The 14,432-nt window shown below is 37.1% G+C and overlaps 1 protein-coding gene across 1 annotated transcript; it reads left to right on the forward strand.

Annotated features, from left to right (window-relative positions):
* Nucleotides 1-7,549: 7,549 nt before the first annotated feature.
* Nucleotides 7,550-14,395, forward strand: ogfr (opioid growth factor receptor). Its single transcript, XM_062426512.1, has 7 exons — nt 7,550-7,855; nt 8,422-8,487; nt 8,965-9,046; nt 9,139-9,217; nt 10,372-10,438; nt 11,643-11,791; nt 11,882-14,395. The coding sequence occupies exons 1-7, from the start codon at nt 7,724-7,726 to the stop codon at nt 12,984-12,986; spliced, it is 1,680 nt and encodes a 559-aa protein (XP_062282496.1). The 5' UTR covers nt 7,550-7,723; the 3' UTR covers nt 12,987-14,395.
* Nucleotides 14,396-14,432: the final 37 nt, after the last annotated feature.

A 14,432-nucleotide genomic window follows, 5' to 3' on the forward strand; every position in this document is an offset into this window, starting at 1 on the left:
ACACTCGATGCTTCTGGAAATGTACTGTACTGTAGGTGATGCTGGTTGCCATGGTTACTTATACCAAAAGACCAGGCTTGGACTGTCAGTGAGGTTGAAGCTAATATGTTAAGCGTAATGATCCAGGCACTCACTAAGTGAATTGTGTTGCCATTGCATCACAACAAGTATCATTATTTTTTGTTACTCAAGCTGGATTTTCTTTTTTAAGAAACATGAAAGGAAAGAAAATAAATATCTCATAGTTTGATCATCTAAAAATTGAAAGCCACCCACCTTGTGCAGTAGGTATTAGCAGCACCAACAGGGTATTGCAGGTGGATTACCATGTGTTCTTTTGTTCCTCTCAAACAGAGCAACGTGCTCCCAGTGGCCCTGTTTTTGTGTTAAGTGGCTAAATCAGCACACTTACATCCCTGTTGTGATTCAAACCAGCTCTCCATAAATCAATTACCTCTCAGCTGATAAGAGAGGAACCTGAAGCCCTAACAGCCACCCATCAATCCGCACAGCTTGTATTCACATCCTTTTCAAAGCCTAAGGACCTGGAACAAAGTGAGAAGGCCCATCAATCCTCATTGGTCCAGGGCTTAAGGATAAGTATTTAGACTCAAACAGAGATGCCTCATTGATTTATTTTTTCTCTTTCTGTTCTCTGCTTTCTCTCAGGTACATTTCATTATCACACACACATATTATTATGCGATTTACAAGGAACAATGAAAACAAATGAAGAGGATTATTGAAATACCATCCTTTGTCCTTTTTCTAACTAATAATGCCTCTTTTTTGATCAGTTATTAATAATATTAAAATTCTGACCATGTGACTTACAGTACTGCTGAATACTTAATGTCAAATTGTTCACAGGTCTGCTTCTATTGCTAATATTTTGTGTTATTATCTAAATTATTATAATCATTGTTTAGGTTGCTGTTAGATAGTTGCTGAGTTAGTGGAAGCATTTCTTCGGGAAGATACAGTAATATATAAACTTGTATTTCTTAGTTCTTACTAAAAGAACATTTCTTGTTGTTGGTATTCATTACGCCCCACCTGGAAACAATCTTATTATTCCTATCATGTGTTTTACTCCCATTTTGCCTCATTAAACACTGCCCACAGAAAGAATTTGTCCAATTTTTTTATCCCACTAAATCACAAAGACCTCCTTGGTGTCTGTATTGATGTTGAGAATATGCAGATGGTACGAAACAATTTTAAAAGATTCACATGGCATCATGCAGAGAAATGAGGACCTTGTGCCTGAAGGCGCATTTCACTCCTAAATAAACCCATCTGCCAATTCTGAAAGAACAAAAATGCAAATCTGGCAAAATACTGGAGGAGGGCTTATAAAAAAATGAAGCTCATCTGTAAAACCCAAATTTTTAGAATGGAAAGGGGGTCTTTAGCAAGGAACAGCAGCTGAGCTTTGACAGGGATAAGATAAAAATTACAAAATAGCAGAGGTGATGCAAGATCAGGTAGCAGCTTGATACACAGAAAGGCTTTGTATGTTGGCACGTCCGTTGTCAAAGCGAAAAGAAGACTGACAACCTTAAGAGAAAAATTTGGATAGTTGTGAATTTGACTGCAAGGGCTTAACTCCAGATAATGAACTGCTGACTCCCTTTGATTCAGGGATGAGATCGTGTATGACACATCTGGATTTGAATTTGCAGTTTACAAGGGAAGAGGAAAAAAGAGGCTGATATGTTGCATCCTAAACAGACAAAGGAATATAAGAACAAATATCAATGAATAACTGATTATTGGTTTTACTGTTTTATGACTCTATTTTAAAGTCCGTTGAGCTCGTAAACAGAGATTACTGGGAAGTCCCTATACCAACTATTTTATACAGCTATAATTGAAAGTATAGACACATTTTGCAATATTAATACCAACATAAAACTTATACAGACTCTAAAGAATAACATTTCTGAGAGTGGTGCAACAGTTAGCTTCTGAAATTATTAAAAGGAGCAAATAATATGATATAAATAAATAATGAAAATAATACTGATATAAAGTGACAACTGGAGGATAACACAGATGAACTAGCTTTGCTGTCATGATAAATGGGCTGCACTCATATAGTGCCAAATAGAGGCATTTGTTAATGCACAATCACACACACACACACCATTGGCACAGTCATTGGGAGCACTTTGGCGGTTCAGTGTCTTGCCCAAGGACACTTCAACATGTGGATTGGAAGAGCCAGGAATCAAACTGCCAATCTTTTCCATTAGTGGGCCACCTGCTCCACCATCAGAGCCACAACCACCAGAGTCTAATACAATGCGTAAGGACTAAGGATTATGTACTAGTGGTAAAGCAATAAGGAGGCAAGGAAATGGGCCACAGTCATTTGTCAAACCAAGCATGATTTTACATTTACACTTACACTTATACCATATACTGAATGATTATTTTTCCCTGCTGTTTATTATGCTGTAATTGTAGGTTTTAATATTGCTTATTTCTTGTTTTGTTGTCTGTATTTGTATGTTTGTTGTGCTTTTGTTTTATTTTGTCTTTTTTGTTTTAATGTATTCTGTTTGTCTTTTATTTTTTGTTAAAATGCTGTGTTTTTGCTGTGTTGTATTTTGTTAAAGACACCCTCGAAAATGAAATCCCAAGGGGATATCCTAATAAAGAATTTCAATAACATTAATAATAATAATAATAATAATAATAATAATTATAATAATAATTATAATAATAATGTAGTCATGTGCAAGACCTTAATAAAAGTTATTCTTGAACGTTGCTCTAGTCATATTTGCTCAAGTGCAGCTATTGAACTGTGCTTGTAGTGAGACTGTTTTATTGTTCAAGGTCAAGAATGAATTTTCAATCTCAACATGGCCAAAAAGTACAGTACTACATTACATTTGCAGGAAATCACATGATACAATTGAAACCTCAAAAGAGCTATGGGATGAGACTGTTCTATGATATACTGTTTCTAAGGTCGGTAGTGAACCTTCAGTCATAAAACTTGTGATGATTTATGATACATAAGACACAGACAGAGAGAATCACATAGTTAATGGAGCATGGTGTTAGTTCAAGCAAAGCACTGAAGTCTGTGCTCTGCTTTTGATGATTTTGACGTACACGTATGTTTATTACGGAACCCTCGTCATTGGTCAGAGCCTTTTCCGACAAATCTTACTATAAAACAATTCGCTATAAAAGGTAATTCCTTAGTATTTTTACATGCAGGTATTGCAACACTTTGGCCAAAATAGGCAAAAACTGTCACAGTACAGAAACAATCTGCAGAGTGTTACCTGAGAGACACAACTATCCTAATAAAAAAAAACAATCAAAATATGTTAATGAGTTTGTACTCATACCCAAATTTAAACATGAACTGTAATTTGAAAAAGTTGTGCCATGTCAGTCTCTTTCTTCACACTGAAACACTGAGACATACACTATTATGCTCTCTGGATGTACAAACAGTCTAACTTCAGAAATAGGCACTCATAGCTACAGTAAGCATGTCAAGACTCAATGACGAAAAATGTTGTACCTGTCAGAGTAGAGGAGTAGTTGCCTTCATCTGAAGAGGAGAAAATTCCAGGTAAAACAGTTCAATATTGGATAATATTAGGAACGCAAGAGTGAGTATTATCCCCTCGGATCTGTCACTGACTCACAGATAGAACAGCAAACTGAGTTATATTTAGTGTTCACCTCACAGAGGCCTGTCTTTTTTTTGTGCTTTTTTACCATCTCCAGGGTGGATGAACTGACTGGAAATATCTGAGCCTATCAGTCCTCTGTTGTCCTCTATTTAGCCATTACACAAACTTAGAGAGTTGTCCTTTGTATTTGTTAATTATCAGTAAGATTACATACCATTCTTTAATTATACTATATTTATATATACTACATTTCAAACAGAAAAGACCTTTTGCACCAAAATTTAAACACCATGCAACATGATGAGATTTCAGACATTATGGATCATGATAATAACACTGGATGGCTTTTTTTATGAAGCAGCTGCGGAAAGTGTTGAGTTTTTTTCCATATACAGTAAGTCAGCCACCAAAGACAAATGTTGCCATTAAAAGCTGGTCTAAATCTGTATTAGTCTGAATGTTCATTTCTTTTGTGTTAGATTTCTGACATTTGTGTTACTCTTGTTGGACAGCTTCTCATGATGTGGTCTTTAGATGTTTCTCTTACATTTGATGCTTTAGACAGACAATCTCACTAGCTGTTTAAATTTGTTTTGTAGAGCTTGTGCATTTTTTAACAAAGTCAGTCCATCATTCGGTGCCCACATTTGCTGTTAGAATTGTAAACAATGATCATATTAATCATGTAAGGCCACGATTGAAGTAAGCCGTTAAAGTAATGCACTTAGACTACTGCTAAATATTTCAGTAGTATTAAAAATATTACCTTTCAAAAAGCAATTCAAATTAAGTTTATCACAAATGTAAACTGTGCTCTGAGTACTTAAAAACACAGTTTTCACAATCACAACTAATGACAGTAGCTGACTTACACCAACACGCTGGCAGCCAGTCAGACCTGGGGCTGTTTTAAGATCAAACTCTGCCTCATTACATCACTAAATGAAAACCAGTTGAACCACACAAACCAGTTCTTAAGTAAAGATAAGTTAGTGAGGTTAACAAAAAATATCAGTTGTATTCTACTAAAACTCTAAAATGCATACAGTATTTCTCCATATACAGCATATTTATATAAATAAAATTAAGTCAAATGTAATATATTGTCTGACAACCAAAAACAATTCATTTTTAGAGTTATAGCATGTTACATCTTGTGATGCTATAGTCCTGTTTAGTTGATGGGAGAACAAATCTTTCTTGGTGACCAGTTCACAAATGTCAAAAGTAAAAAAAAAAGCAAAGATATTATCCAAGTTTAAATGGTTTTAATGGAACCCAGTTTAGTAAATCACTAGATTGAAACTAGCTGGTTTCTAAAAATGAAAGGAACTGAAAAATAAAGGACAACACACAAATTTAGCAATGGGAATATTATAACCGGAGCCAAATTCCCCCTGATGGGCCTAAACTCCACCCAGCAGACTCCTACTGGGACAAATTATAGGAAACTCATAGTTACCAGCGAGATATAGAGTAGTAGACAAGTCCCACAGTTTCTAAATTCCTGGAAAACCTCCTAACAACACAGCCAGACTGGGTTTACGTACTTATTATAATCTCCTCTGTTTATATCAACAAATCTTTCCATCTGTATTGAAGTCATTGAGGATAATGGCAAAAGGGAATCCATTTCATGAAGCAGCAGCACTAAATAGCAACAGCAAATACTGGATGCCTGCAGAGCCCTCTGGTTTCCACAGTAACTAAAACCAAAAATAGAAACCCACACCAGCGGCCATTCAACATTGAATCCCCTGTGATAATACAAATTCTATTTATACCTCCCCATGTATGAATGCATCCATCCAATTACTGTCAAAAGATGGACAACATAGTCCAATTATATGTTCACACCTCTGAATTCTTCTTTGTGCCACTGGTTCTGATACTAGAACAACTGGATCCTATTTATGATGCTGTAATTCTGAAGATATTACCCATGTGTAAGACACTTACAATAATAATGAGAACTCAGGCTGGATTAGTAGATACATTGGACTGTGTTTGGACTATGTGCATGTAAAAGAGAGCAAGATGCCAGTATGAATGGATGCAGGGCTTTAAAGAGTGGTTTACATAGAGCTGCAGGCTTACTAAATGTTAATGATATAAAGTCAGGTACTCCATCTGCTATGAGTATATACAAGTAGTCTTCTGTCACCATGTTCACTTGTGTTATTGTGTTCAAATTAAAGCCGCAACTGCATCAGTCAATGTGAATATTAATAGGCAACTTTTTGATAATCGATTCATATTTTAGGTCCTTATTAAAGCAAAAACACCAATAAGGAGATTCTTTTAGGTTCTCAGATTTTAGCATTTGCTGCTTGTCCTTATCTTACATGAAAGATAGTTTAATATCTTTGGGTTTTGGACTGTTGTTTCATACAAAATGAGACATTTGCTGACAGCATTCACAAAATTGTGATGGACAACTGTTTTATTGTTTTATTGACTAAAATGATTATTGTAAAATTAATGTTGATAATGAATATAATCGTTAGTTGCAGCCCTAGTTCAAATTGCGTAGTATTGGGTATGTATGGGTATGGGTTATGATCTTTCTGTCTTTTCAACAGGCTCAAGAAAAAAAAGCTTGTCATTTTGAGTGTCACCGTTTGTGATACCCGTTGGTGCTATGTCGTACTTTAGGTACTTCAATGATAACTGGAGTGATTAGCCTGTCAATCCGATCTAACATCAACAAGCACATCAGATTGCCTGCAGCTTCTAAAAAGATGCCTGCTTTTCCTGCTCTTGAACACCAGTCTTTAAACTGAGCTGAAATGATTAGTCGATCAAATCAATCAGCAGAAGATTAGTCAGCAACCAGTTTAGTAAATACATTTTCGAGCAAAAATACCATAAATTCCCTTGTTCCAACTTGTCAATGTTTTGTTTTCATCTGTTTGATTAGTAAATTGCTTTGTGGCAGTGTTTAATACTGTACAAATAATGTTTATTTTTTATGATTTTCCCATATACGTATCTTCAACACCTCTACCATTCATTATGAAAAACATGCAGTTTTGGTACCTAAAAAATATTATTATGTAACATTTTAGTCGCCTTTGCACAGATTTTCTATAGTACTTAAGTTTAGTGTAGTTTAGTTTATTAGGATCCCCATTAGCAATTGCGCTGGGCACCAGCTACTCTTCCTGGGGCCCACTTTCTCCAGTTGTCAAACATTAAACATAGGTTTAATTCCTGTCACCATAAAACTAAAAATGAGCACACAACAAAATATAATGTAAATACAGATAAATGGGTGATTAAACATTAATTGTTTTTGGAGAAAAAGCACAGACTATCACACAATATCATGTCCTGTTTTACCTAAGACGTGAAAATATAACATTGCAAAAATTATTTAAATGTATTTGATTAAAACTGAAACTTACAAGAACTGTATGCAACTGCGGGGTTTATTGGGGGTTCGGGTCCCTTTAGGAAAATTCAGGGTAAAAGACATTTAGGGTGTTTGTTTTTTGTTTTTTTTTACAGCTGTCAAATGTCAAAAAAGGTCAAATTTGACCCTGAACAGTATGTAAGAGTTAAGTGAAAGACTTACATTGTCCTTAAGACTCTCATCAGCTGGTTTGCAATTCACCCGAATCCAGCATGTATGGTGCCTCGATGGAGTGTCGGAAAATCAACACACTCAATAATAAAATATGAACGACCTTATTATATTAACCGCTGAATAACACTGAGACTCTGATCCCGAGAGGCAGCAACTTAACACAGCATTGTCACATTTGCTGTTAAGCGTGTTTTTACAAGGCCAAATAGTGTTAGTAACAGTGTGTAAAATTATGCAATTGTAATTACCGCTACTCAGCAGGAGTACCTGAAGGCAGCGTCAGTGCTGCAGCCGCCAACGCTGCCGCTGCCTGTCTGATGGTCGACTGCAAAGACGGATGGTCAGGGCCGTCCTACGTCTCTAACCTGAAAATGAAAGAGTAACCTGATCCATGTCCGTTTACAGCACTGAACCCGGATACGTGTGTATTTAGCTCCAGCTAGTTATTAACGCGTTTTCTTTTTAAATAATGGAGGACGACTGTGTGTGTGAGTACGACTCGACCTGGGACACAGAGAGTGATGGAGACGACCCGGCCGGAGAGAGCCAAACACGTCGGTCAAGTCAAGACAAAAACAAATCTGGTTGGACTTTAGTAACAGTACGTGCTTTTAATTATAACTGAGCCAGACTGTAACTTACCTAGCTGATGCCATGGCGTGGGATATGGTGACTCCTAACTCATTGCTTATGCACTCGGCCAGGCGTTTGCTGTTATTGCCATGACTGGAAAAGCTAATGTTAGCTTTATGCCTTAACGCTGCTGCTGCTGCAGGGTTGCTAACTAGCCTAGCTTACTTTTGACGATAGCTTACTTTTAAGGGGGGTGTGATAAGCTAATGTTACGTCGAAATATTTATGTTGGACTGCTCACAGCAAGTGCTATCCACAGTTTGTCATTCATGTTAAAAAAAAAAAAAATTAAAAAAAGAACTGCCGAACTCTTTTTGCGAAGAGTAGGAAATGGATTAGCTTGGCCTTAACTCTGCATGACTTGTATAACGTCAATTTTCTCATTAGTAGAAACGTTGCATGCAGGTCTTGTCGTCATTTGCTAATATTATAATACGAGCCGCTATGGTTGCAGTAATTTCAGTTCTCCTTCACAACACGTATGCCTCCTCCCCTTTCAAGTGGGGTTCATTTCACTTTTACTTTTATTTTCAGTGGCATCACACGCCCAGAAACATGAGGGCAGCAAAGGACATGCAGAACTACAGGAGAGGATACCCAGTAAGTAAGGTTAAAGGACCAGCCTGTAGAATTTAGTGATATCTAGCGTTGATGTTGCAGATTGCAGACAACTGAATACACCCCCTCCCCAACCCTTGCTGTCCAAGTGTGTAGGAGGACCTACAGTGGCCGCAAAACCAAAAAAAAAAAAAAGGAAAAGCAAGGTCCTCTCATAGCCTATGTTTAGTTTGTCCTATCTGGACTATTGTAGAAATATGGCGCTGCAACACCCATTACCTATGTGGATATAAAGGGCTCATTTTAAGGTAACGAAAACACAATTATTATTGTTTTCAGGTGATTATACACTAATTCAAACACACTTATGATTATTATATCCGATTTCTATTCAAGTCCAAGTCTGTTCCGCTAGATGCCACTAAATTCTACACACTGCACCTTTAAATACGCCATTAAAAGCATCTCATTTGTCACAACTGAGAGGGGTCAAATTATGCTCTTTTGTTCTTTTGATAGAATCTGACAGATGACGATTGCTCCGAGGACAAAATGAACAATTTGCAGTTTTATCTCAATAAATTTCCCTCCGCCCCTGATGGTAATATATATTTAAACGTTTACCATAATATGCTGTCAGTGTTTTTATTGAAAAGTTAAGTGTGTAGTGACATGATGATTTCTTGCACACAGATGTTTACATTGACTCATTTCTTAAAGAATGGAAAAATGACTACAAACGACTGGAGAGGGTTCATTCGTACATTCAGTGGTATGTATTGTTTATACCTTTGGGTTGTATGTTTTGGCTGTGTCCAGTGTGAGGGTGCAAAGCTAATGTTATCTTAATCTGGTGACCTTGCAGTCTGTGACATGTTGCACACTCTTAAAGGATAAGTTCACAAAACAGTCAGGTGCCCAAATGAACACTGAAAGAGGGTTAATGCGCTGTAATCATTCTTCCTGTTCATATTGACCATTAGAAGAATGAACTTTCAATGTACATCTAGTAATGGGGCCAAAATCCACATTGTGTCCAATTATTTTGTATTAAAAGTCCATCTGAACTTATATGAGGCTTCAGCAGTCAGTTTGTCATATATTTGTGGATATCTGCCACATTTACAGTCTTTAGCATCAAGTTCCCTCTTTGTGTTTCCTCAGACAGTGTTTCCCTGTTGAGCCGTGTTGGAAGTAAAGTAATAAAAAGAGGAACTTGGGACTAAAAAGAATGTATATATACTGAGTGTATATAAACAAAGAACAATGTATGTTGTGCTTTCGAAATCCTTAATTAGGAACATATATTGTAATGCTAATGTCTGCCACACCATTGCATGTGTAAGGTAAGTGTGGGTGGGTTGATAAAAAAAAAACAACAACAACAAAGGTTGTCAAAACAACAAATACAATTAATAAACTAATCATTGCAGTTCTAAAACCAAGTTTAGAGTAATACACATTCCTCCACTTTATAAGCGCCTGATTGAAGCCCTTTGTTCCAAATGAAATCATCAGTGTAAAAAAGAAAGAAGCTACCCATTTCAGGCATTAGCTACACTGCACTTTATTAAACAAAATGTTGAAATTAACCTCGAAAGACTGTGATTTCTTACTTTTCATCTGCCTAATGACAGTTTTCTCATCTCAGCCGTGACTAAATACAGATTCGACCAAAGGGAAACTATGATTAAGCTGACACTTCATTCCTGTGAAGCCCACATGGATGTCATGCTGTCTTTTGACACAGTTTTGTTTGCTGAGTCAAGACTATTTATTAGAAGGATGTATCTTCAGAGTTGTATGTGATGTTCTTTTTATTTCAGGGTTATGAACAGTTTGAGAGGCAGTCGACAGAATTGCGTTAGTGTATTGTTTCCTCTGATGTTGACTGTTTTTTCTGTTGTTTCTCTCTGCTATTGTAAGGTTGTTTCCACTTCGAGAACCGGGGGTTAATTATATGGCTTCAGAACTCACCAAGAAGGAGATTGAAGTGAGTGAGACAGCAGATCTCTAAACAAACACTCAACCAAACAGTTAAATGTGCAGAGTTTATTTGTCAAATATAACTCGCAACACACACAATTTATCATTTACATTCATGACACAAGACCATATCTGATGAGTGCAAAGCCAAAAAAAATGCCATCCAGTGAGTTAAATATGTATTTCTGATGCTCTAGCTAGCGATGCGTCATATTAGAAAAGGCTGGTTGAATCACCCAGAAAATTGAACCGATGCCATAGTTTCTCTATACTAAAAAATGGCTTGAGTGATGAATTCTTTAAAAAATGAGCCATAAAAGTAAAAAGCTGAGCTGTCCTGAAGGCTGACTGGGGACCTTTGCCACACACCATCCTGCTCTTTCTCCTCTCATTTCCTGTCACCGTGACAGGAAATTGGCCCAGTATCAAAATGAAGCACCCCGAAAATACTTAAAAGAATTTAAAGATGCATATCTGCTGAAATTATGTATAAAAATGTAGCATTGTATTATGTAAATGACCCTTTTCTAACCCTAAGCCATAAATTCACTTGTGCTTAGAATCTCTGCAGTCCAAATAAAGACATCTTCTCCAGTAGTGAAGTTTGTCAGGTTATCTTAGGGGTATAATATCTCTCAAAATGTTCGATACAACCATATAACTGCTTCGGGTAACAGCTGTAGCTGTATTGCTTTATTATAGACCGGATGTTCTTTTTATTCCCTTTTATCAGTGTTACTAAACATTTTTCTGGCATTGTAAGACATCAGTTCACATCAACCCACACTATCATTTACCAACATCCATCTGTAGAGAAAACATCTTAAAGTTTGGGAAACTTGTGTTCCAAATTAAAGTCTTTTCATATGGACATCACAGATAGATACATAAACAGTGTTTCCCCTTGGGTTTTTTTTTTTTTTTTCAGCAGCGGTGCTGTTATGCACGCATAGAGTCGACATTACCAGGACCCGAATTTGCACACACCAGCAATGAATAAATTAAAAGTTAGGTTAGGCATTTGTAGCTAGCCAATTACTGACCAGCTAGAAATGGAAACATATTGGATATCCTGAACATATTGAATTCTATGTATTTATTTACCAGTATGACCCATGTGAGCATGATGTGTGATCATAACAGCTGTATATATAATATCCTACAATATTTTCTTTCATTCACTTTTCATCTCCACTTTGAATCTTCACCAGGCCTTCAAAAAGAATGAAGATGCCAAAAAGAGACTAATCGAGTCCTATGAACTCATGTTGGGCTTTTATGGCATCCGTTTGGTCAACAAAGAGACGGGTGAAGTGAAGCGAGCGGAGAACTGGAAGGAGCGCTTTGGAAACCTTGAGCGGTAAATATTCAAATATTCTCAAGTAAGGAACTTCCAAGATGTGTACTTTTTTGTTTGTGATTTCAGTTTCAACTGTCTCATCTCTGTCAGGAATATGCACAACAACCTGCGCATCACTCGTATCCTGAAGAGCCTCGGAGAGCTGGGCTTTGAGCACTATCAGGCCCCACTCGTGCGCTTCTTCCTGGAAGAGACTCTGGTTAAGAAGAACCTTAGCAGTGTTAAACGCAGTGTACTCGACTACTTCCTGTTTGCCGTCCTGGATAAACAGAAACGTCAGGAGCTGGTACGCTTTGCCTATCTTCACTTTGAGCCGAAGGATAAGTTCATGTGGTGTCCCAGAAAGATTCAGAAACAATTCAGGAAGGCAGAGAAAAGATCTGACGCTGTTGGGAATGGAGATGGAAAGGAAGAATTGTATTCCCGGGGTAAAAACAAAGACGGAGAGCCAGTTGTGCCACAAAAAGAGGATGGACCAGATAATGTTGCAAAAGCCCAGAAAGGAACTGATAAAACTGCAAGTAAAGACAAAAACAAACTGTCTGAAGCATCCCCGGAGCCAAAACCAGAAGCTGAGACTGCGGGAAATGGAAATTCAGAGGCTGAATCTAATAATGAAATATTAGGGAATGGAAATGACTCTACAGATGATGTTGATGAAATGGATCAGTCCCCCAGTCCTGACACTGTGATGGCAAAAACTGAGCCCAGTGCAGACAGTGAGCTCAAATTTACCGACAACTCAAAGGACACCATGCAGGAACCAGACAACATTATGCAAACAGATGGGGACATTGACACTGAAAAACCACCGAAGAAGAAGAGAGAAGATAACAAGGTGCTGCCAAGCAACGGCTCTGCTGGGGACTTGGCCAGCGGGCAGATGGAGGAAAAAGCTGGTGCTAATAAAGCCACTGGTCGAACAAGCCCGTCGGTGCAAACCCCCCTTAAGACTGCAAAACACTCGCCTTCTCTTTCATCAGAGAGAGAGGAAAAAATCCCAAGGACTGATTTTAATCAAGTGCCAGATAAAAAGGAAGAAGAAGAAACGTTGCAGGCAAATGTGTCGGCAACAAATGGGTCACTGACAAGCGCTGACAAAGCCGCAGATGAACAGACAAACGGGAAGGAGACTGAAGATATTGATATGGAATCAAACCCCTCAAGCTCAGACCAAAATGTGGGGAATTCATGAATAAACTGGTTGACAGGACAAAATACTGTAATTGAGAATAAATTAAATGTAATATAGGGACAGAGTATGACTTAAAAAAGACTTTCTGGGCCTTATTTCTACTATGTTTGATGTTTAGATATTGATTCTTTTCACTTTGAAGGAGTATGTGACTGAGTTTCTAAATGACCATCAGACAGTGTTAAAAGATCATTCTGGTGATATTCTATAATTTGTTGTATTACTATTATCAACAAGTCCCATGAAAAGACCAAAACCAACAATGACTTCCTACCCCTCTGTGGCATTCAGCCTCAAGCCCCATTTATTCACAAAGAGGACATGAATCTTTAAAAAGAAGTCAAACAATATGTAGTTAAAATTTAAAAGGCTAAATAATCATACAGCTGGGAACTGTAGTTTATTTTAGCGAATGTTACTCAAACAGGAGTAAATAATAGTTTTGTTGGGGGTCTATTTCCAGTGGCTGATTTTGGACTATTTACAGCAGCAGGATAGTGTGTTATGAGATCAACTCAGAATGAACTACAGTGTGCATGTTCACAGTGTTGAAGGAACAGATCACTCAGTGTGGCCCACTGGTGTGTTTTAATAGCTTTTGGTCAACAATAGAGCTCTGCGGCACAGAGTAATAAACTATACATACAGTACTTGTGAGCAGGATTATTTCAATATGGGTTTCAGTCTTGTCATGGCATTTCTTGACAAAAAAACAAACCTATAGAGTATTACCAGACTTTTCCTTTATGGTAGTAATAACTGAGACTGCAACTGATATTTAATATCTCTATGGAATACATAAAGCACTATTATTAATGTATATGAATTAATTGATGGTTTCAGCCTTTTTAACACACTAATACTTTCACAACAGAACCGTTTTTTTGCACTAAAAAAAAAAAAAAGAATTGGAAGAGCTTTTTGTTTGTTTTTGTGTGAGTAAAGATGTTCTGTACCGGTTTGTGTTACTGCTGGACCCCGCTGTTCAAATGGATTTAAGACTGAATGTCTCTTTAAGTTATATTTCAATAATGTTGCACAATCTGTATGTTTTCATGCAGATGTGGGAAGAAGACTTTATGAACAACTGAAAGCCTTGCCAAAAATGTGATTGACTGGTTGATTGTACAATATGTTTGTCTTCTTGGCAGAATTGATAAAGCTTTGGCTATAATTCCAAGTCCATTGTATGTTAATTTGAGACGGGTGCAGTCCATGAAAAATTCACAAGCCAGGGTGATGATATCATTGCATCTTTTTATATTTGCACTTTCATTATTAATTGTTTGAAGTTAAAAGTGGTATTTACATGACCAAATTGTAATAACTTTACAAAAGTGCTGATTTCTTTATATATGACTTGTGTCCCAACTAAATACCTGGCTGTTTAAAAGCAGAATAAAGTTCTACTATTTTCTGACGCTTTTATGAAATTAATCTGTGTTT

This window comes from Scomber scombrus, chromosome 10, assembly GCF_963691925.1.
Source record: "Scomber scombrus chromosome 10, fScoSco1.1, whole genome shotgun sequence".
In the NCBI taxonomy this organism is placed as follows: domain Eukaryota; kingdom Metazoa; phylum Chordata; class Actinopteri; order Scombriformes; family Scombridae; genus Scomber; species Scomber scombrus.